Genomic DNA, 25,829 nt, shown 5'->3' on the forward strand with positions numbered 1-25,829 from the left:
TGAAAAGCTCGGTTTGAGGTACTTACCCGTTGAAGACTGAAGAAAACGAAGAACGAACGATGAATGTTGAAGAACGATCGAGAATCTTCGAGTAATTTCTCACGGAAACGTTACGGAAACGTTACGAAAGCGCCTCGGCTTGGATTTTCTTCACGAAAACAATTTTCCTCAGCAAATTTAAGAGAATACGAAATGCCAAGAAGGCTGAACCCTTTTCTTCTTCACTTCTCCTCCTATTTATAGCAAAATAGGGGAGGAGCTTGCCACCCAGCTCGCCCAGGCGAGCAAGGTTGCTTCCTCCAGAAGCAACAACCTTCTGGAGGAAGGATCTGGAAGGCCCAAGTGGGCCAGATTGCTATTTGTACCCCTTTTTTACTAAATGCACCCCTCTTCTATTTTTTTTTGTAATTCTTTTTTCGTAATGTTACGAAACTTTACGAATTTCGTAAGGATACTTATTTTCCTTCCGCAAGGTTACGAATCCTTACGGAATATATATTTACTCTTTTTTAGCTTTTGAAGGAGTTGCGGAAACTCAAGGATTACTCAAAAGCACCTCTTTTCAATTTCCGCCACATCACGAAATTTCACGGATTGCGCTAGCCTGCTTCCTTTTGATTTCTGAATCGTCTCGGGACTTCATTTATTGTGCAACAAAGGACGCCAAGTATCTCAAAGCGGCTAACCAAAGGTTGCATGTCATCAAGTAATAATCCCCGGACGAAATTAGGGTATGACAGTTGCCCCTCTTTACTTACCTTTTATCGGAGATAAGAGGAAAGCAAAGATAAGACACTGATTTCGTCCATCCTGCCCTTTCCGTGATGACGACTCTCGTCTCTACTCCTTCTTCTTTTCTGCACAACACAAAACAAAATACAAACAACAACAAGAACAACAAACTATACATATACACATTTATGAAAGGAAACAATCGGGAACATAACAAAGATCACATTTCCCAGTCAAGAGGATCCGCCCTTGACGATGAAAAACTCTCGACAATGGAGGATTGCACTAGAGGGTCCTCACTAGTCAATCATGAAGCATAGCTCCAAACTCTTGGGTGGAGGACGCATGAACAAAAACGCAATTCATGGGGCTCCGAAAAAGATTGAGAATGGAGAATTGCACTAAGCAATCACTACGCATAGCTCCAAACTAGAAGGTGGAGGACACATGAACGAAAATGCAATTCATGGGGCTCCGAAAAAGGTTGAGAATGGAGAATTGCACTAAGCAATCACTACGCATAGCTCCAAACTCGAAGGTGGAGGACACATGAGCGAAAACGCAATTCATGGGGCTCCGAAAAAGGTTGAGAATGGAGAATTGCACTAAGCAATCACTACGCATAACTCCAAACTCGAAGGTGGAGGACACATGAACGAAAACGCAATTCACGGGGCTCCGAAAAAGGTTGAGAATGGAGAATTGCACTAAGAAATCACTACGCATAGCTCCAAACTCGAAGGTCGAGGACACATGAACAAAAACGCAATTCACGTGGCTCCAAAAAAGGTTGAGAATGGAGAATTGCACTAAGCAATCACTACGCATAGCTCCAAACTCGAAGGTGGAGGACACATGAACGAAAACACAATTCATGGGGCTCCGAAAAAGGTTGAGAATGGAGAATTGCACTAAGCAATCAATACGCATAGCTCCAAACTCGAAGGTGGAGGACACATGAACCAAAACGCAACTCACGGGGCTCCGAAAAAGGTTGAGAATGGAGAATTGCACTAAGCAATCACTACGCATAGCTCCAAACTCGAAGGTGGAGGACACATGAATGAAAATGCAATTCATGGGGCTCCGAAAAAGGTTGAGAATGGAGAATTGCACTAAGCAATCACTACGCATAGCTCCAAACTCGAAGGTGGAGGACACATGAACGAAAACGAAATTCACGAGGCTCCAAAAAAGGTTGAGAACGGAGAATTGCACTAAGCAATCACTACGCATAGCTCCAAACTCGAAGGTGGAGGACACATGAACGAAAATGCAATTCGTGGGGCTCCGAAAAAGGTTGAGAATGGAGAATTGCACTAAGCAATCACTACGCATGGCTCCAAACTCGAAGGTAGAGGACACATGAACGAAAACACAATTCATGGGGCTCCGAAAAAGGTTGAGAATGGAGAATTGCACTAAGCAATCACTACGCATAGCTCCAAACTCGAAGGTGGAGGACACATGAACGAAAACGCAATTCATGGGGCTCCCAAAAAGGTTGAGAATGGAGAATTGCACTAAGCAATCACTACGCATGGCTCCAAACTCGAAGGTGGAGGACACATGAACGAAAACGCAATTCATGGGGCTCCGAAAAAGGGGTTGAGAATGGAGAATTGCACTAAGCAATCACTACGCATAGCTCCAAACTCGAAGGTGGAGGACACATGAACGAAAACGCATTTCATGGGGCTCCGAAAAAGGTTGAGAATGGAGAATTGCACTAAGCAATGACACTAAGCAATGACTACGCATAGCTCCAAACTCGAAGGTCGAGGACACATGAACGAAAACGCAATTCATGGGGCTCCCAAAAAGGTTGAGAATGGAGAATTGCACTAAGCAATCACTACGCATAGCTCCAAACTCGAAGGTGGAGGACACATGAACGAAAACGCAATTCACGGGGCTCCGAAAAAGGTTGAGAATGGAGAATTGCACTAAGCAATCACTACGCATAGCTCCAAACTCGAAGGTGGAGGACACATGAACGAAAACGCAATTCATGGGGCTCCGAAAAAGGTTGAGAATGGAGAACTGCACTAAGCAATCACTACGCATAGCTCCAAACTCGAAGGTGGAGGACACATGAACGAAAATGCAATTCACGAGGCTCCGAAAAAGGTTGAGAATTGAGAATTGCTCTAAGCAATCACTACGCATAGCTCCAAACTCGAAGGTGGAAGACACATGAACGAAAAAGCAATTCATGGGGCTCCGAAAAAGGTTGAGAATGGAGAATTGCACTAAGTAATCACTACGCATAGCTCCAAACTCGAAGGTGGAGGACACATGAACGAAAACGCAATTCATGGGGCTCCAAAAAAGGTTGAGAATGGAGAATTGCACTAATATGCATAGCTCCAAACTCGAAGGTGGAGGACACATGAACGAAAACGCAATTCATGGGGCTCCGAAAAAGGTTGAGAATGGAGAATTGCACTAAGCAATCACTACGCATAGCTCCAAACTCGAAGGTGGAGGACACATGAACGAAAACGCAATTCATGGGGCTCCGAAAAAGGTTGAGAATGGAGAATTGCACTAAGCAATCACTACGCATAGCTCCAAACTCGAAGGTGGAGGACACATGAACGAAAACGCAATTCATGGGGCTCCGAAAACGGGTTGGTCGGCAGGACCGAACGATCCACCGGGTCTTTCCACCTACAAAAGCAAACATGCTTTTTGCAAAGAAAAATAAATCATTCGCGAGAGCACCATATCTTAGAGAAACAATATACTTATGCTAAGGGTAATCTTCCTTGTAATCGAGAATGAAGGGTAGGATGTCAACTTTTAGCTTTTAAATGAACATGCAGGGGAAACATCAGGCTAAGCTGAAAATAAATCACTCATAGTGTATAAAACTCACAAGGCAAGTGTTTTATCCTATTCCCAAACCATAACTGCACCATGACTCTATTTTGCACACGACTTCCTATCGAATCAAAGATCAAACGTACGATCACGGACCAATATGATTTTCTCGAGGGTGGTGTTTTTGGAGAGGAAGCTGGGTGTTTCGTTCTTTTCCTCTTTGTTCATGTGGGGCGGGATATTGCCAGTCGAGAATGATTTTGAGTGGCAATTTGGCTTGAAGAATTTCTGTCCTCTTTCTTTCATTGATCGAGAATTGCTTCTTTTCCCTTTTCACTTCTTTTCGATCTTTGATCGGGAATCCTTCTTTCCTTTCTTCTGTTCTTTTCTTTATTTTCATCTTTTTCTTTCTTTCTTTCCATTTCTTCCTTTTCTTTCTTTTCACTTTTCCTTCCCCATCCCTTTCTTTGGGAAATCGGGTTTTAGCATTCTATTTGCTCTCCCTTGAGGAGATTCCTCTGTCCTTGGCTTCGGGGGAAAGGATGAGGATTCCTTTTTTATAGGCCAAGGTTCAAAAAGGTCTAAGGTTGTGTCTCAATGGGGTCTTTTATCGTGGGAACCCCAATCTTGATATCTGGGGCGAAACAAATTTGGGTGTCAAGGTGTCGATTTCGGGCCGGACTTCCATATTATTCCATAAGGCACGCGTGACAATGATGATTTGAAAACAACGTGCAAAATTAGTCATGGCTACAGCCAGGTGGGCCCTCAAGCATCCCGTTTATGGCATTGTGATACTACGGTTGGGAATTTACACAGACAGACCCAACGTTTCCAAGTTATGTTCTTTCATCAGTTCAATGAATTCATCCATCCTTATCTCGGTTCATTCCGGAAAATAAACTCTTAGCATCAGTCCCTTGTTTCCAGAAGATATGTTTGCTCTTTACGAATGATTTATACTTCTTAACTATAACATGTCGACCTTCGCGGTCTTTCTTTCTTTTTCCTTTTTGTTTCATTTTTATATATTCACAAAATTATACACCTATGGTCCTCTATGAAGAAATCTTTCTTTGTATATCTACACTCTTATACATGACAAACTTTTTCTGTATACGCATTGGAACTCTCTTTCTTTACGTCACACGGTCAAACCCTATTTACATTCAAAGATCTTTTTCGTTTTTCTCCAACACACACCTATGGTTCATACAAAAGTTTCTTTATATACACTCGTTGTTCACACACACAAGAATTTCTCTACACGTATTTTTTTTATAAAAACCCTTCTATGCACATTTTCCTTTTTCTTTATATACGCAGACATTTTATTCACAACACTTCTTTCTTTTTTATCATGATTTTTGGTTCATTTTATTTTTAGGACAACGTTCCTAAATGAAAAATTCTACACGGTTCCGAAATTTCAACAAACACTATTGACAACAACGAAACAAGTACTAACGTAACGACTCAAACGATATGTATGTACAAAACAAAAGTCAATGAAAATGAAACAAACGTTAACAAATTGGGGATCCCACGGTCATGTGGCTCCGCATGCCACTAGACCCTTGGGTCACGGTAACAAAAAGTGGGGTGGTCGACAAAAGCAGGGCTTTTGCTCCTACGTATCCTCAATTTGTGATGAGGAACTCAGACCTACGTAGTTCTTGATAACTGTGAGACTAAAAATAGTCTCGGTGTTTTCTTCACTAAAATGCGAACATGCTTTAGTAAAGAGACAAAACTTCTAACTTATCAGAGCAACATATGCTTTTTGGATGAAAAACAATGTGTCTATCGGGGAAGGAGAGTATACTGATGAAATCTTCTCATAATCATAAATGAGATTTTGGATGTTAGCATTTCGTTTCTAAATGACCATTTAGAGGAAACACTGGGTCCAACAAAGATAGGAGAAAATCACTCAAAGTGTATCAATCTCACACAGGTAAGTGTTTTATCCTAATTCCGAACCATAGATATGTCATGACTTGATTTTGCAAATCATTTCCTATCAAATCAAAGATTACGTGCGTGATCATGGGTCAATAGGACTTTTTCTTGGGAATGGTTTGTTTTTCTTGGTGGGAAATTTGGCTTTGAGTGTTTCTGCCTTTTCCTTTTCTGTTTTTGTTTAGTGCGTGGCGAGAAAGTCGCTAGCGCACATGATTTTGTTGGCAATCAAAGGGAGAAGACCACTTTAGGTTGTGGTTTGCTTTTTCTTGTTCACTTGGTGACAATTCTGTACTGTTCAGATATCGCCTGGTCCAACGACCTTTCTGCACATTTCCTCTGTTTTCCTCCGATCCTTGATCGAGAATTTTTCTTTCTTCTCTTTTTTTTTTTTTGCTTTCTCCCACTCTTTCATTGGGAATTTTCTTTCTATTTTGTGTCTTCTCCCTCTCTTTCATTGGGAATTTTCTTTCTATTTTATGTCTTCTCCCTTTCTTGATTGGGAATTTTCTTTTCTTTTTGTGTCTTCTCCCTTTCTTGGATTGGGAATTTTCCTTCTCTTTGTGTTTTCTTCCGAGGGCAAGGATTGACATTCTCACCCTGGGTCAAGGTTTATGGTAAGCTGGGATTTTGGCTCAAGGCTTGTAGAACGGCTGGTCATGATATATGTCAGGGTTTGGCCAGCGGTTCGGGGATAAAGGGAATGTCCTACATTATTTCCATGATACACATGCAACAATGATGATTAGGAAATTTTATGCAAAACTGGTCATGCATGCACCTATGTGGACACTTAAGCATAAAGTTTTTTATGGTCATGTGACACTAGGGCTCAGGATTCATTTTCCCTATTTTAAGTCAACCCAGTATTTCCAAAATACGTTCTTTTATCAATTTGTGCATTCATTCGAGTCCATTTTGGGCGTCCGGGAAAATTTTCACAGCATTCACCCTTCAGGTGTATACACATTCTTTCAAAAACTAGTTATGATCAGCAATTTTTTTTCAAAGAAAAGTTGGAAGTCATCTCTTTTCACAAGCATGTTGTTTTTTAGCTAGACAACTTCTTATTATTATTATTTTATTATTATTTTTTTTCTTATTCTTTTCTTGCTCGCTCTCTTTTTGCTCTCTCTCTTTTTTTTTTGAGGTATTTTGCTACCTAAACATATGTATATTTTGTGAGGTATTTTGCGATATACATGCGTGTCCAAGGTATCTTGCTACCTAAACATACATATATATGTTTTGTGAGATATTTTTGCTATATACATGCATATCCAAGGTATCTTGCTACCTAAACAATATATATATATATATATATATATATATATATATATATATATATATATATATATATATATATATATATTGTGAGGTATGACTACCTTCTGAGCTTGTGCTTGTTTTATTTAAATTCCTAGGATCATGAGCAACTAGGTGTGTCCTGCTATGACTTGAGAAACAAAGGTGATCAAATAACAAGCAGAGATTTAAAAGGTACTAGGTTGCCTCCTAGTAGCGTTTCTTTAACGTCTTAAGCTGGACGCGTGATGGCTTGTCGGTCACGGACCTAGTACTTTGCTTACCTTTGGCTTTGGACTTGGTCGCCTATTGTTCGGCTATGGGTCGTAAGCAACGCTCTAACCTTTTTGTGGATGAGCTGAGGTGAACTCTAGAGGTGATGGCGGTGCGTTTGTTGCCCGCTGCTGGCCATCCCCAGACTGTTGTGGTGTTTCGCCCTGCGCCTGCCTGGAGATGCAGTACTTCTTGATGAAAGCTCGATTAGTAAGGGGCCTGATGCCCTTGCTGGAGGTGACAGGTACTCCGTAGAACTGACAGAGACCCGTAATTAGAGCTTGACAACTCCAAGACCCTGTTGGACTTCTTCGGGTCCACTGGGTGTCTTGCAGGCGCGATCCCTGCAAACAATAGATGAAATCAGAAATCAGTTGAGCGATGTGCATACTTACCTATGATGACGTGACCTTGCCGGGGGGGAACGGGCACCCTGTAGGACTACAGAGGCCCGTAACCAGAGCTGGAAACCCCAGGGCCCTGTTGGACTTCTCCGGGTCCATTGGGTGTCTTTGTGGGTGCCATTCCTGTAAACAATAGATGGTATCAGAAATCAGTTGAACCATATGTATACTTACCTATGTCACGATGGCATGACCTTGTTGGGGGAACGAGCACCCGGTAGGACTGACAGAGGCCCCTAACCAGAGCTGGAAACCCCAGGGCCCTGTTTGACTTCTTCGGGTCCACTGGGTGTCTTGTGGGCGCGATCCCAGCAAACAATAGATGACATCAGAAATCAATTGAGTCATGTGCATACTTACCTATGTCATGACGGCACAGACCAACTGATACATCTGCAGGGGGAGATTGGCATTATGGTTGCTGGGTAGAATGTTGCTAAATAGCAACGTCATCCACGTAAGGGTGGTCATGTTGGTGCGCATGGTCCGCACTCGTCTTTTTGCAGCGACACGGGGGAAATCTTGCCCCGGTATGCATAATAGGTGCATGATAGCCTCCCTCTCTGGATGTGCTTGCACAGTTGGTCGCCCTCCAATATCAGGGGGTGGCCCAGGAATTGATAAAAGGAAACTACTGGCCCCTTAACCGGGAGCGCAAGTCTCGGTTAAGCATCTAAGGGCAAAGAACCTTATATTCTTCTAAGGTATGGATATGGAGCACACTGAAAATGAGGACGCGTAGCCCTCTAAAGGCGAGGGCGTGCAGCCCTCTGCAGGCGAGAACATATAGTCCTCTAAATGGCGAGGACATATGGTCCTCTAAAGGTGATAGGTACTAGTACCCAAGGGTCCACCTTTATGAGAAAACAAGCGATCGGCCCATCGAGGGGGCCAGTCATCCAACAAGATTGGACACGAGATGTAGGAAATCTATGCAGTTAACATGATATTTAAGGTTGCAGACGCATGCAACCTTTGTTGTGAAATTTGGTAACGCTGACCTCATATGAAACAATGCAATGCAATGGAAATTTGTACAATGTTCATGACATTCTTTCCCTATTTTGTGATTTTGATTTTGATTTATTTTTTTTGAAAAACACAGATTGACTGTCCTTTTGAAAAAGGTGATAATTCATGCAACCTTATCCTATCTTTTGCAAATCTCTCCGGGAACTCCCTCAAAGTGTATATTCTGTTTGATTTAGTCACTTGACCATTTTGGAGTGACGACAATGGAGTCGTTTGACGTTTAATCAATCTATTTGAAATTCCAGGGTTTGTCCCCTTTTTTTTTCTTGTTTAAAAACATCGACGGGTGAGAACTTTTGATCTGCCCCTATGTTCACTTGAGGCTCATGCACGATGCTCCTCGTTGCCCTAGTGTAAGGCTTTGAGGTACCAATTGTTATCTTTCGTCATGACCTTGTAGCTGGGAACCTATTGGGTGAAAACTTCTAATCTGCCCCTAGGTTCGCTTGAGGTTTTTTGCATGGTGCCTTTCATTGCCCCAGTGTAGGGCTTAGAGGTACCAATTGTTGTCTTGTTTTCACAACCTCGTAGTGAGGAAGAATGAAAGAAGCAATTGATTCTTGCAAAAAGAATTTTCCAAGGACGAGAAATAGTTGAAGGATTTTTCAGTTGATGGATTTAAGTCAAATGACTCCTATGTAGAAGCAAGATGTTTTGATGTCTTGATGATGCTAAAGGATCAAGTGCTTCTAAGTTTCATTCAAGACAAGAATCCAAGAAAATCAAGATATATGATCAAGTTGATCTCTAGAATCTTAGGAAGAAGTTTCCAAATTGAAAACAAACAAAAGGTTTGACCAAAGAATTCTATCATTTCAAATTGAGATTTGCTCTCTCGTAATCGATTACCAGCAGTTGAAAATGTTTTAATTCAAATTTTTAAAACCTGTAATCGATTACACCAGTCTTGTAATTGATTACCAGAGGGGATTTTCAGAATATAATTCCCAAGAGTCACATCTATTCAAATGGTTTATGAATGGCCATCAAAGGTGACTTGGAAACACGAACTTACAGGGAGTTTTCATTGCCCAAAAAATTTATCCTCTCAAAAGATTAAGAGTTTTTCTGAACTGAAATGTTTTATCCTCTCAAAAAGATTCCTTGGTCAACCACTTGCATATTCAATAAGGAATTTTGATTGATCTTCATTGTACAATCTACCTCTTTTAAGAGAGATTTCTCCTTCTCTTCTTCTTATTTCTGAAAAGGGATTAAGAGACCGTGGGTCTCTTGTTGTAGGGGATTCTTGAACACAAGGGAAGGGTTGTCCCTGTGTGCATCGTTAATCCGAAAAGAGAGTGAAAGTTTAATTAGGGAATAATCTTCATATCTTAATTCAGCCCTCATTTTTCTTAAGTTAACTGAGGCCATTTTTCCAACATCCTATTCTTGATAACTCACTTCTCTCTAAAAGACAAACCTTCCGGAATGATAAAATGAGGTCACATGGACGTCTTGAAAACACAGCCAATCAAATGCTTTTTTTTTTAACTCTTTTTTTTTATTTTGAAACTTATTGGTTTTGAACTTTACTCATTGTTTTACGGCACCCCCACCAACGTGCAAGACGAGTAATCTCTGATTGAACGGTCTTGGAAGTCCAAACTCAGGAGCACAGGTCGCTTGAGCAAACAGACCAATGGCTTGCACCCACATTCCGGTGAAAGTTGAATAAGCAAAGATGCGTTTGTGAGAGGACGAGGGACAAAGATATCAACTTTATCCATTTCATTTAACATTGTAACTGTGGTTTACAATAATGGTACAAACTTGAAAATCCTGATGAGTCATTAGAGACATCTAACAACAGCTTTCAAAATTGCCCCATGTGTGGCATCTCTTGTCAATGTCAGGATTTACACATGATTCTCCTCAAATTTCAGCCAGCCCGCATCAATTAGACCTTGCACCTTATGCTTCAGAGCCCTACAATGCTCAATGGAACGCCCCAGGGCTTCTCCGTGACAAGCACACGTTGCGTTTGAGTCGTATCCTCGAAAAATGGAGATTGAGGAAACCTAGCAGGGTTTATGACTACCACTGCATTATTGAGTGGACATGGGAGCAAGTCAACATAGGACACCGGAATTTGGGTGAATTCTACAGGTTTTTTTTTTCCGCTGCAAAACTCATTTCTTGGCGGGTGTTTTTGGATTGTGCTAAAGGTGATGTTCGTCATTGGAAGTGCGATGGACATACTTTGTGGTTGATTTAGGGATGGCCTTTGTCGATAACTGGGCGGTGGGTAAGGAGAAGGTTTGTTTATTGGCTGAGTAATGACATTGTTGGGTTGATGGGAAACTTGGTTGTATAGGAATGGTAGTCACAGCACGGGTTTCTCCCTCATTCTCACCCTCTTCACTTGCCCTAGTTTTTTTTTGCATTTATCAAAGCATGATGATCAGATTTTCCTCTTTTCATACTTGCTTTGATCCTTTCGTCGATGAAAACTAAATCAGCGAAGCTTGAAGGTGTGTAACCCACCATCTTTTCACAGTAGAATACTGGTAATGTGTCTACTATCATTGTCATCATTTTTTTTCTCCATCATTGAAGTGCCACTTGAGCTACCAGGTCTCTCCACCTTTGGGCGTATTTTTTTGAAAGATTCGTGCCCCCTTTTTGTACATGTTCTGTAGTTGCATCCTATCCGAAGACATTATACTGACACTGCCTAACAAAGGCAACCACTAGGTCCTTCCAAGAATGGACTCGGGAAGGTTCCAAGTTAGTGTCCCAGGTAACAGCTACCCTAGTAAGACTTTCTTGGAAGGAATGTATTAGCAATTCCTCATCTTTTGCGTATGCCCCCATCTTCCGATAATGCATCTTTAGATGGTTCTTGGGGCAAGTAGTCCCCTTGTACTTGTCAAAGTCCAGCACCTTGAACTTGGGAGGGGTGATGATATTGGGTACTAGGAACAACTCTCCTAGGTTAGCAAAGGCATAATCTTCACCTCCTTCTATGGCCCTGAGCCTTTCCTCTAGATGATCCAACTTTCCCATTTCTGCCATAGCATGAGGGTTTTTACTTGTCGTGGAATGCAAGAGGTGTAGCTGGGGGTGATACTGAGGGCCTTCCGAAGTGTTTTCAAGGGGTATACCACCAGCTGCTTGCCCTTCAGTGGCATATTCGAGCCAAGGCTCGAAGTCGGCTAGATTGTGATGGGGAATTTCATGTGTCTCCCCCACGGTTTAAGAGACATGTGCATGATCAGTTCGGGGTTGTTGGCTCTCAATGGGTATATGAGTGGAGTTATTGACATTCTTATTGGGAGTGTACGCCACATTGGGTGGCGTATAGTTGAGAGGCAAGCCATATGGCGGGAAGGCGTGCTCGTTTTGAATTTGCACATCATGGGGGCCGCCCGTACTTCCCAAATCTTTGCCTACCATATTTGAGGTTGGATAATTCATTTGGTTGATGCCGGATGGGGACATCAGGTTCACCTTAGCAACAACGCTGGTAGCAGCAATTGCAACCGCATTGGCTTCCATTATCTTCTTCACGCTCATCATGGCCTCCATCATTGCGGCCATTTGCTCTTTCATGGCCTCCATGTCAGCCTCCATCTACTCTTGTACCTCCTCCGCTTTACCCATTACTCTAGCTCTAGCACGGGTTCGGTAAGGGCACCGTAAAGCATGTTTTTTTTTTATAACAATGATTAAGTTCTTTTTTTTATTTTATTTTTCAAGGAAAGAATGTAATGAGCAATGCAACCAATGAAAAGTATGGATGTACGCGAATGATGCATAGTTGAAGTATTGCGAATTTTTACGCAAGACATGGGATTGAATCAATTTAGATTTTCAACATGGTCAATGACATCTTTGTCAAAGTGAAGCTGGAAGTAACAAGGATATCAATAATCCTAAACGTGTTTGGCAGTAGATGAAGCAATGATGTAACACGATCCATCTTTTGCCCCAATTTTTGCAAGATGGTTACTTCCATGCTTCAACTTGACTCGATGAACCTTTTCGAAAAAGCGCGAGCTTGGTTCAACCCCATAACCCAAGGAATGGCAATTTTGATCGCCAATACTTCAACAACATTTCATAGGGATGAAAGACTCGAGAATACGCATGCTATGCATGGAAAATGTAATTATGAGATTGAGATGCCCCTACCTTTTTACCTTAATTCTGGATGTCCTCACGGAACAAATCCAAGAGATAGCGCCGAGATGCATGCTTTTTGCAGATGACATAGTCCTCCTTGGAGAGTCGAGGGAGGAGTTGAATGAGAGGTTGGAAACTTGGAGACGAGCTCTAGAAACACATGGCTTTCGCCTAAGCAGAAGCAAATCGGAGTATATGGAATGTAAGTTCAACAAAAGAAGGAGGGTTTCTAACTCAGAGGTGAAAATAAGAGACCATATTATCCCTCAAGTCACACAGTTTAAATATCTTGGGTCGGTAATACAGGATGATGGGGAAATTGAAGGGGATGTGAATCATCGCATTCAAGCAGTATGGATGAAATGGAGAAAAGCATCGGGGGTGTTATGTGATGCAAAGCTACCGATCAAGCTAAAGGGAAAGTTTTATCGGACTGCGGTAAGACCGGCGATTTTGTACGGAACAGAATGTTGGGCGGTCAAGAGCCAACATGAGAATAAAGTAGGTGTAGCGGAGATGAGGATGTTGCGGTGGATGTGTGGTAAGACTCGACAGGATAAAATTAGAAACGAAGCTATTAGAGAGAGGGTTGGAGTAGCGCCTATTGTAGAGAAGATGGTGGAAAATAGACTTAGGTGGTTTGGGCATGTAGAGAGAAGACCGGTAGACTCTGTAGTGAGGAGAGTAGACCAGATGGAGAGAAGACAAACAATTCGAGGCAGAGGAAGACCCAAAAAGACTATAAGAGAGGTTATAAAAAAGGATCTTGAAATTAATGGTTTGGATAGAAGTATGGTACTTGATAGAACATTATGGCGGAAGTTGATCCATGTAGCCGACCCCACCTAGTGGGATAAGGCGTTGTTGTTGTTGTTGAGATGCCCGAAGAGACATCATTTCTTAATTAACCACGCATTAGGTACCATGCTCAATCATTTTGTTTTGTTGTTTGTGTTTTTTTTTTTAATTTTAGAAATGGGTTTATGATCCCAACATAGTTGGCTCATGGTACCTAACACATGCAACTAAGAATGCATCATGAATTTTCATGCTTCCCTTTTTTTTTTTTTTGTTTTGTAGAGGAAAATACAAGGATCATGTATGAGCAAACATATAGAACAAAAAGTATGTTGAACGCATATGCATGATGATGCAATGACTCATGCAAAATGGGAATGTGATAACGGACAAATGCAGGAACGATATGTTTATTATGATGCTGAAGAGATGTTTATGCGGTGCATGATATGAATGCATTTACGGACACGAGGGCTCGGAAAATCATCTCTCCTTACTACGCATTTGGGGGCGCAGTGCCCCATGTGTGCAGTTAAGAAGATGATATGGATCTTTCGACTTCCCACGACAAAAGACGAGACCCACATACAACGCATGTGTGACGGCATGATGCAGATGCGCAAAAGCGCAACAGGGGGATGCACAGAGTACGACAATATCCATAAATAATTGTACAACAAAGGCGTACATGACATTTAGGTCTACATGCATGGCAGTGTTAAAAATGGCGCGCAGCGTGTTTGCTCCGTGCCCCTATTTTAGGGACCTATAGGACAATATCTAGGGGTCTCTAATAACTACTCCCAACAATTCATAACTCACACGGCTGTTTTCTAGAGGTATCATCACTCAAGATAATAATATTGTGGCGGTATGGAATACCAGCGACAACACATTATAAAGAGAGAAATCTCTAGACGAGGTTTCACTATTATCAAGCAAGTCGGAGACCTAGCATGATGATAGATTCACCTCCACTCCTTAAGTTCCCATGAACCCGGGTGTAGGGCCCCTTTTTACTCAAACCCGTGGGTGCTTAGAATGCAGTGTAAAGAATGCAAAATAGATAACAGTTATTTACAGTTTACATAGTTCAAATAAATGCACACACAAAGCTTCACAAATCCACAATTCCTTAAAATAGGCCTAACTCACAAAAATTTCCCAAGTGGAGTCGCCAACTGTCACAACGTGCCCTTTTGCGGGCGAGCGAAGGCGAGGCTCACGGGCGCGCTTTCCAAAGGAGGAAAGATGCACGGAGTCGCCACCAACGTTTATTTGTGGAAAACGTCGGGAAAACCAAAGAAAACCGGTCAAAATGAAAATTCTAAGTTCGGGAGTTGTATTTACGTTTGAGGAAGGTATTAGCACCTCTCACGTTTGTCTCAAAGGACAACAGCCTATTTTTCAGAATTGTGGAAATTGTGTTATCTTAACTTTTAGTTCTTTTTATTTTTTGAGGTCGAAAAAAGCGGGGCTCTTGCTCCTACATACCCTCCATCGAAGAGGAAATCAGACCTACGTAGTTCTTTTTTATACGTGAATCAAGTGATTCTTTTTACTTGAAAGGTGATCATTTTAAGGCGTTGGACCTTAAAAAATGATCCATTTTACTTGGTAAGAAACTGAAATGATAAATTTTCAAAACCCTATTTTTGTGGACGAGCTTGACTAGGCGAGTTGATTTTAGCCTTAGTTTCGCTTTAGTTATTAGTCAATTCAATTAAGAATGAGAAATCCCAAAGAGAAAACGTCCGATTGATTTTTCGCTTTATTTTACTAAAAGGTATTTTTGATTATTATATTATTATTTTACCTCTTTTTTTTATTTCCAACGTGGTTACGGCACAACCGAACGGTCGGAATTCATTTTAACCGAAATTAACGGATGATACAATTCAAACGATCGGTGGAAATTTATTTTATTTTTAGATTAGGCAAAAAATGACTTAAATAAATGGCTTAAGCACGTCAAAATGGGGTATAAAAAGCGAATGAAAACGAGAATAAAAATACATGAAACAAAATGTGGACCACCACGGGTACATAGAATGAATTGAAAAGCTCGGTTTGAGGTACTTACCCGTTGAAGACTGAAGAAAACGAAGAACGAACGATGAATGTTGAAGAACGGTCGAGAATCTTCGCGTAATTTCTCACGGAAACGTTACGGAAGCGCCTCGGCTTGGATTTTCTTCATGGAAACAATTTTCCTCAACAAATTTAAGAGAATACGAAATGCCAAGAAGGCTGAACCCTTTTCTTCTTCACTCCTCCTCCTATTTATAGCAAAATAGGGGAGGAGCTTGCCACCCAGCTCGCCCAGGTGAGCTCAGCTCGTCCAGGTGAGCAAGGTTGCTTCCTCCAGAAGCAACAGCCTTCTGGTGGAGGAAGGATCTGGAAGGCCCAACTGGGCCAGATTGCTATTTGTACCCCCTTTTTTTTTTACTAAATGCACCCCCATTCTATTTTTTTTTGTAATTCTTTTTTCGTAATGTTAAGAAACTTTACGAATTTTGTAACGATACTTATTTTCCTTCCGCAAGGTTACGAATCCTTACGGAATATATATTTACTCTTTTTTAGCTTTTGAAGGAGTTACGGAAACTCACGGATTACGCAAAAGCACCTTTTTTCAATTTCCGCCACATCACGGAATTTCACGGATTGCGCTAGCGTGCTTCCTTTTGATTTCTGACACGTCTCGAGACTTCATTTATTGTGCAACAAAGGACGCCAAGTATCTCAAAGCGGCTAACCAAAGGTTGCATGTCATCAAGTAATAATCCCCGGACGAAATTAGGGTATGACATATGTGATTAGTCATTTATGAATGGTTATGCATGGTTTTATATCTCTTGTATGATTCTTGCATTTTTTTTTATATGACATGACAATTACATGCTTAAGGTTCATTCATAAAGTTTTTCAAAATCCATTATATTATATTTATTTATTTTCATATATAAAGTATCTTTTTGATTAAAAAAAATGTGTTATCAAGCATGAGCATGATAAAGATATTAAGCATGTAGGTTAAAAAAAAATAATGATTACATGATTGATTGAGTTCTTTTAACTTTCTAAGTTTTTAAATTATCTTTAACAAATCTGAATGTTTGATAATGCCTGTGATCTATAATCTTTCAATCCTTGTATAATTCTTGTTTGATATGTTTGAATTACTTGATTTATTGTTCAAAATATTTTTTTTATGCTTTTCAAAATTATTATATCGTATTTCAAATAAAATTATTTTGATATGATAAAACCTTCTATGATAATAAAAACTCATCATGGTAAGTGTTGATAGTCAATTAGCACTTAGTCTTAGGAAAAAGGTGATTGTGTTTTAAAAAATTTATAGACACTAAAATCCAACTTGCAGACATCTTTACAAAACCACTAACCAAATACTCTTCTACACCATTAGAAGAGAATTAGGACTTCTAGATGCAAGTGACTTAGACAAATGATTTGTGTTTTGATGACTTATGACTTATTTGTTATTTATGCACATATGCTTCTATTATAATGTGAGGATGATTTATTATCTTGTTTGATTTTTATAAGTTTTTCTCTCTTGTATGAATACATTTATTGTATGTTTTATTCATTTTTATATAATTTGACATGATTATATTTTTGTCAAAATTATATTAATATGCTAAAATAATTGAGATAAGTAATGAGTTACCATGTATGTGTTCATAACTAATTTTTGTTACTTAGAATTAAGTTTTGATTCTCTGATAATAGATTTAGATTATAATTATATTTTGTCTTTTTAAACCTTGTATTTGGCTATGTTTTTTATGACATTTGAACACTTAGTATTTCTTTTAATACTTGCTTAGTATGACTAAACATGATTATTATATTGACTTGCTCTTGGTTGTTTATGATTGTGTGTTTCAAACTTAATTACTTTAATAATATATGACTAGCGGTATGTACTTACATTTGATATTGTGTTTTATATTTTTAATTATTTATATATGTTTTATTTGAATATTATGAATGACTTTCTGGATTATATGACATTCTATGAAGTATTATATTTTGTGTGATGAATAGTTATGATATCTTGTTTGATTGTTTTCTATTCTCATGTATTTTGGCTATATTATTATGATATTTGAACAATTTACTATTTTCTTATTTGCATGGTATGGTTGAACAAGTATGTTATTTAACTATGTGGATTTCATAATTAATCTATTTATGATTGTTGCTTCATGGTTCTTACTTCATGATTTGATGATTGATGGTTTTTCATGGTTGTATGAATGTTTAGTTATATTTGCATACTTAAATTTTGATACACACTTTGGCTTTTTGTTGATGCCAAAGGGGGAGAGAAATGAGATTAAATCAAGAACCCACATGAGTAATCAATTTAATTTTAAGATAAGCATAAATTCAAAAACAAAGGGGGAGAATTTATGAGAGTGATCGACTAGGAAAAAGTGTGTATGTGTTTCTTGATTTCAGAAATTGTCATCATCAAAAAGGGGGAGATTGTGGAAGCAAAGCTTCATGATGAATCAACAATGATTCAAAGGTGTTTTGATGATAACAATGATGACAACAAAAGATGATGAACAAAAAGCTCAAGTGAATCAAAGAACATCCATCTCAAGATCAAGATTCAAGACTCATGAAGAAAGCCTACAAACAAGAATCAAGATTCAAGATCTCAAGAATCAAGATCAAGATTCAAGACTTAAGAGATTCAAGATCTCAAGATCAAGATTCAAGACTCAAGATTCAAGAATGAAGAAAAGACTCAATAAAGATAAGTAATAAAAAGTTTTTCAAAACTTTGAATAGCACATGAGTTTTTGACAAAACCTTTACCAAAGAGTTTTTACACTCTGGTAATCGATTACCATATTGTTGTAATCGATTACCAGTAGCAAAATGAGTTTGAAAATGTTTTCCAACTGAATTTACAACGTTCCAAATATTTTCAAAAGGTTGTAATCGATTACAATGTTTTGGTAATCGATTACCAGTGTCCTTGAACGTTGAAATTCAAATTTAAATGTGAAGAGTCACATTGTTTCATTCAAAAGCTTTGTGTAATCGATTACACATATTTGGTAATCGATTACCAGTGTTTGTTTCTGAAAAATCTAAAGATGTAACTCTTCAAAAAGGTTTTGACTCTTTCAAATGGGTTTTAAGCTTTTCTAAAAGATATAACTCGTCTGAATGACTTTCTTGACCAGACATGAAGAGTCTATAAAAGCAAGGCTTTGTTTTGCATATTAAATCAATTATTCCAAGTCTTTCTAACAATCTCTTACAATCCTTTACAAGCCTTGAGTCTCTTTGAACTTCTTCTTCTTTGTACCAAAAGTTTTCTGAAGTTTTCTGGTTTTCTAAACCTTGAAAACTTGTGCTATTCATCCTTTTCATTCTCTTCTCCCTTTGCCAAAAAGAATTCACCAAGGACTAATCGCCTGAATTCTTTTTGTGTCTCTCTTCTCTCTTTTCCAAAAGAAGGAAGGACCAACCGCCTGAATTCTTTTGTGTCTCCCTTCTCCCTTGTCAAAGAATTCAAAACGACACAGTCTGAGAATTCTTTTGATTCTTCCCATTCCCTAATACAAAAGCGTTCAAAGGTCTAACCGCCTGAGAATTCTTTTGTATCCCCATTCACAAAGTATCAAAGGTGTAATAGCCTGAGATCTTTGTCTTAACACATTGGAGGGTACATCCTTTGTGGCATAAGTAGAGGGTACATCTACTTGGGTTTGATTGAGAACAAGAAAGGGTACATCTCTTGTGGATCAGTTCTAGTGGAGGGTACATCCACTAGGTTCAAAGAGAACAAGGGAGGGTACATCCCTTGTGGATCTTTGCTTGTAAAAGGTTTTTTACAAGGTTGAAAGAAATCCCAAGGACCGTTGGTTGCTTGGGGACTGGAGGTAGGCACGGGTTTGTGCTGAACCAGTATAAAAATCCTTGTGTGTTTGTTTCCTTCTTCCTTACTCTTTTACTTTCCGCTGTGCATTTAATTTCCGCTTTTACTTTCTGTTAAGTTTCTCTTCTACTCCATATTCTCTTAACAACATAAGTAAAAGTCTTAAAAGAGTAATTTTTTAATTGGTAAATTTTTAGGAATAATTAATTCAATCCCCCTTCTTAATTATTCTGAGGCCACTCGATCCAACAGGTAGAAATTATAAGTGCACACCCTACAATTCATTTTGAAACTGCAGGGTATCCAGCCCATTCCTTTTTGGAAATATGTGTTTATGGCTGACTCAACTCAAGCCACATGCTTTGACAGAATGTATGAAAAGCCACTACTAAAAAAACAACTTTCTACATCGCCCAATTAACATCGATTATAGCTAAAACCGATGTTAACGAAAGCGCAGTGGCATTTTTGTAAATAAGTAGACTTAGTTAACATCGGTTTTGAAAAAACCGATGTTAGTATGCCGTTGTTAACATCGGTTTTGTAAAAACCGATGTTATCGAGTCGATGTTAACATCGGTTTTATTATAACCAATGTTACGTAGTTGATGTTAACATCGGTTATTTTAAAAAAACCGATGTTGTTATCATTATATATTAAACTTCTGAAATTGCACAACCCGCGCGCTTGAACCCTATCGTTCTTCTTCTTTCTCCTTGCGCTTGAACCCTATCGTTCTTCTTCTTTCTCCTTGTGTCAAAGTCGCCTGCGCTTCCGTGATTGCAACCACATTGTGGAGATCGTGTTTGTGGAGATCGTCTTTGCCACTTATCCATTGAGGTATGTCCTTTCGTTTTAACATTAGGCGTTCGTCGTTTTAACCCAGGGCGTTATTGTTGTTTCTCCTTCTTCCTGAGTTCGTGTTTGTCGCAAACTGGGCTGCGCTTCCGTGACTGCAACCACATTGCCGAGTTCGCGTTTGTGGAGTTCGTGTCTGCGCTTCCATCGAAGGTATGTCTCTGTTGTATGTTAATGATGAAAATCCATTGTTCAATGGTCTGTCTCTGTTGTGATGTTTCGAAACCCTAGTTAGGCACAAAGGGTTAATCGTAACTGAATGTGTAGTGATTTAGGACCATATGTAACTGCCTTAAGCAGTTATTGCAGAATAAATTATGGAGTAACAGCAGGGGGGTTAGGCAGTTTTTAGTGGGTTTTCAGGAAGGGAGAGATGAGGCTGTCAAATTTACATAGAGGGTTTCAGGGACAAAGCTTTGATTTACATATTGAATTTCATCCAAATTTTTGACAAGTCATTGTTACTTCCATGAATATTGATATTGTATCATGCTTAATTATATGCATTTTCTTATTCTGATCATTGTGTGTTGTGTGATTATTTCTTCCATGCAGGTACATGATTCCTATTTGTTGTGAGAGTGAAATGATGGGCAGCAGCACCAACTGAGGTGAGTTTATATTTCTTTTTTTTTTGTCTTTATCTTTGTTAGTTTGTTATATATATTTTATTTTATATGTTTGAGTTTTAAATGTGTAAAAAATAGAAATAGAAAGGTCTGCTGATTGCTTAGGAATTCCTTGCTGTTTCATGGCATTCCTTTTGAACCTCAAAAGGTGCTGGATGATGCCTTAATTCTACCTTGGTCCTGGCTAAAATGTGGAGAGAAAGGTTTCAATACATCATTTAACCATTGGTCTACCAATCTTATGATGGCCTTTGGTTAAATTTCTGATTATATGTATTGGGGTCCTTGTGTTGGGTTATTGTTGGGTTTGTTTTGCTTTTTGGAAGGTGGCACTTTTGTGTCTTGTATCTTTTATTTTCAGTACCTGTGGTACTATTCTGTTTAATATTTTTTTTTAACTGCAAAGATAATTTATATTGATAATTAGAAGTACCAGTGGTACTACAGATTACAAAGAGACATTACATCAGAAAATAGCCATATAGGCACCCAACAAAATACAGCATATAAAACCAGCCCTTCCTAATAGTGTTAAATAAATACTAAAGACATTGCTGAGGCATCTTTGAGTACAAATCTGGAAATTGATCTTTGAGTGGAATTCCATCCTCAGCCCTTCCTATAGTATAATTGTTTTTTTTTTCTTCTTAAAATTTGAACCGGCGCTATCATTCTTTGAATGCCATCATCTACCTTTAAAGATTCACATCTAAATTGGTCCCTGTTTAATTAAATTAATTATTTATTGCTTTAGTTTGATTGTATAGAAGTATGATATGTATTCTTAAAAAATTGTCCATGAGTTGTTTGATAGAATGACTGAAAAAGGCTTTAAATACACTCTCAGTATAATGTCTTTTGAGAGTCAATGTATCACCATGAAGTGAGAGTCATATTGTTGATAAAAGGCTTTAAATACACTGTGGCTAATTTTTGTATGGTTTTTTTTAGGGCTATCATTTACTACTGCTAATTGGCGTTGTTGTGGAAGCGCTTTGATTATATCTTTGAAGCCTCAAAGTCAGGTATTTATATCTTTCCTGAGACAAAATAAATAGCTTAGAACTTTAAATTAGAAACATAACACACAAAGACACACACACTCATGACACACACACACACACACACACACACTCATCATACAAACACACACACACACACACACACACACACACACAGAAGTTTGATAACAAATTTGTTCAATTATACATGCAGAAATTTCTTCCATTATAACTTATTAGGTGTGACAAGGTAGCTGGCCTCTTCATAAGGTACTTATCTAAATTTAACTTAAATTCTACTGCAGTGGTGATGATGCAAGCTCCATTGGAGCTTGTAGGCCTAGGATCTTCTTCATCAATGGATTCCTTTGCTTCTTGGAAGATGAATGGCAGCGGAATGGAGAAGGAAGAGAGAGAGGAGACGCCACTTCAAGGAGAAGATGAGTCTAGAAGAAGCTCACCACCATAGGAGGCCATGGATAAGAGCTTGGAGGAAGAAGGAGATGAATGAAGGGAGGGGGAGAGAAGAGCACGAAATTTTGTGCTCCAAATGAGCTTTGAAATATGAAGTTTAATATTCAAATGATCAAAGTTGAAAAAAATACACACACATGACCTCTATTTATAGCCTAAGTGTCACACAAAATTGGAGGGAAATTCAAATTTCACTTGAATTTGAAATTGAATTTGTGGAGCCAAACTTTGGAGCCAAAATTTCACTAATTATGATTAGTGAATTTTAGTTATGGTTCAGCCCACTAATCCAAGATCAATTCCAAGATTCTCCACTAAGTGTGCTTAGGTGTCATGAGGCATGAAAAGCATGAAGGACATGCACAAAGTGTGACTATATGATGTGGCAATAGGGTGTAGTAAGCAAATGCTCACCTCCCCCTCTAAAATTTAATTGGATTGGGCTTCTACCAATTCAATTAAATTTATTTCCAGCCACACACATCAAATATCCACTTAGTGCATGTGAAATTACAAAACTACCCCTAATACAAAAACTAGTCTAGGTGCCCAAAAATACAAGGGCTGAAAAATCCTATATTTCTAGGGTACCCTACCTACAATATGGAGCCCTATATACAAGGACCAAATATAATGACATCCTAGTCTAATATGTACAAAGATAATTGGACCCAACCTTGGCCCATGGGCTCAGAAATCTACCCTAAGGTTCATGAGAACCCTAGGGCCTTCTTCAGCAGCTCTAGCCCAATCTTCTTGGAGCCTCTTGCTCATGGTTCTTGTGATTGGTCCCTTCCTAGGGAGGATTACATCATCCCCTTCCCCTTGAAGAGGATTTGACCTCAAATCTGTTAGTTCCTCCTCCTCAATATCAGCTCCACCTGCAAAAGGAGTTAAATCAGAAATGTTAAAAGTGGTGCTGACTCCATACTTTTCTGGGAGGTCCAACCTATTGGCATTGTTATTGATCCTCTCCAAAACCTGAAAAGGTCCATCCCCTCTAGGGCTAAGCTTGGATTTCCTTTTAGTAGGGAATCTATCCTTCCTAAGATGGAGCCAAACCCAGTCACCCTCATTAAGAACTAGCTCTTTTCTTCCTCTATTGCCTTTAGTTGAATACACCTTTGTTTGGTTCTCTATTTGGTTCTTAACCCTCTCATGCATCTTCTTTACAAATTCTGACCTAGATTCCCCTTCTTTATGTATAAAAGAAGTGTCCAGTGGGAGGGGAATGAGGTCTAACGGTGTTAGGGGATTGAACCCATAGACAACCTCAAAAGGGGACTGCTTGGTGGTTCTATGAACCCCCCTGTTGTAGGCAAATTCTACATGAGGAAGATATTCATCCCAAGACTTATGGTTGCCTTTCAGAAGAGCCCTTAAAAGGGTGGATAAAGACCTATTCACTACCTCTGTTTGCCCATCAGTTTGTGGATGACAAGTGGTAGAGAAAAGAAGTTTAGTTCCTAACTTAGCCCATAAGGTTTTCCAGAAGTGGCTAAGGAACTTAGCATCTCTATCTGACACAATGGTCCTAGGCAAACCATGGAGTCTCACAACTTCCTTGAAAAAGAGTTTTGAGATGTGGGAAGCATCATCCACCTTGTGGCATGGTATAAAGTGTGCCATCTTGCTAAACCTATCCACCACCACAAAGATAGAGTCTACACCTCTTTGGGTTCTAGGAAGCCCAAGGACAAAGTCCATACTAATGTCTACCCAAGGTGCAGATGGGATGGGTAAGGGTGTGTATAGCCCATGAGGCATCACCCTAGACTTGGCTTGTAAACAAGCCACACACCTAGTGCAATGCTTATGGACATCTTTCTTCATATGGGGCCAATAAAACTTTTCTTTGAGGAAGACAAGGGTCTTGTCTATCCCAAAGTGGCTCATGAGCCCACCCTCATGGCTCTCTTTCACAAGTAATTTCCTAATGGATCCTTGGGGTATGCAAAGCTTTCCCTCTTTGAACAAATACCCCTCAGCCAAATAGAATCCATCTTGGGCCTTTTTCCCACAACTCTCATAAATGGGAGAGAAATGTTCATCTAAAGCATACAAGTCCCTAATATTATCAAATCCTAAAATTTGAGCTCCTAGGGAGCAAAACAATGTGTGTCTCCTAGAGAGGGCATCAGCTACCACATTTGTTTTTCCCTTTTTGTATTTGATAACATATGGAAATTGCTCTAGGTACTCTACCCATTTTGCATGCCTCTTGTTTAACTTGCTTTGCCCTCTAATGTACTTAAGTGATTGATGATCACTATGAATGACAAATTCCTTGGAAACAAGGTAATGTTCCCAAGTTTGGAGGGCTCTTATTAAGGCATAAAGCTCTTTATCATAGGTGGGGTAGTTGAGGGTGGCACTATGAAGTTTTTCACTAAAATAAGCAATAGGGTGCCCACCTTGTAACAATACAGCTCCAACTCCCACTCCAGAGGCATCACATTCTAGCTCAAAAGTTTTAGAAAAGTCAGGAAGAGCTAGAACAGGTGCCTTAGTAAGCTTTTCTTTGAACAAAGCAAAGGCTTGCTCTTGTTTTTCACCCCAGGTAAATGCCACATTCTTCTTCACCAGCTCATTGAGAGGTGATGCAATTGTAGAGAAATTAGGAACGAACCTTCTATAGAAGCTTGCTAACCCATGGAAGGTCCTAATATCTCCCACACTTTTTGGGGTGGGCCATTCTTGGATGGCCTTGATTTTCTCAGGGTCCACTTGGACCCCATTTCTACCAACTACAAAACCTAAGAAAACTATATTATCTACACAAAAGGTACACTTCTCTATATTTGCATAGAGGGTGTTTTTCCTAAGGACTGAAAGAACTTGTCTGAGATGTCCTAAGTGATCATCTAGCCTCCTACTATACACTAAAATATCATCAAAATAAACAACTACAAATCTACCTATGAAATCCCTTAAGACATGATGCATAAGCCTCATAAAGGTGCTTGGTGCATTAGTGAGCCCAAAAGGCATCACTAGCCATTCATACAAACCAAACTTGGTCTTGAAAGCAGTTTTCCACTCATCACCCTTTTTCATCCTGATTTGGTGATAACCACTTTTAAGATCAATTTTTGAAAAGATATTGGCACCATGCAACTCATCAAGCAAATCATCAAGTCTAGGAATGGGGTGCCTATACTTTACAGTGATGTTGTTGATGGCCCTGCAATCTGTACACATTCTCCACGTACCATCCTTTTTGGGCACCAACAACACTGGCACAGCACATGGGCTTAGGCTCTCTTGGACCCAGCCCTTCTCCAACAATTCTTTAACCTGAGACTCTATCTCCTTAGTCTCCTGAGGGTTAGTCCTATAGGCTGGCCTATTAGGAAGGCTTGCTCCTGGGACTAAATCTATTTGGTGTTCTATTCCCCTTAAAGGAGGTAGCCCAGGGGGTATCTCTTTGGGAAATATATCACCAAATTCATGTAAGAGTTCTTGGACCTTTGG

At 39.4% G+C, this 25,829-nt stretch overlaps 1 protein-coding gene across 1 annotated transcript; it reads right to left on the reverse strand.

The window, feature by feature from the left end:
• Window positions 1-3,345: 3,345 nt before the first annotated feature.
• Window positions 3,346-25,829, reverse strand: LOC113001426 (uncharacterized; the record flags this gene model as incomplete). Its single annotated transcript, XM_026128127.1, has 4 exons — window positions 3,346-3,405; window positions 24,222-24,605; window positions 25,032-25,111; window positions 25,274-25,829. Coding segments are annotated over 4 exons (1,080 nt in total), but the record flags the coding sequence as incomplete, so codon positions are not given.

This window comes from Glycine max, chromosome 4, assembly GCF_000004515.6.
Source record: "Glycine max cultivar Williams 82 chromosome 4, Glycine_max_v4.0, whole genome shotgun sequence".
NCBI classification, from domain to species: domain Eukaryota; kingdom Viridiplantae; phylum Streptophyta; class Magnoliopsida; order Fabales; family Fabaceae; genus Glycine; species Glycine max.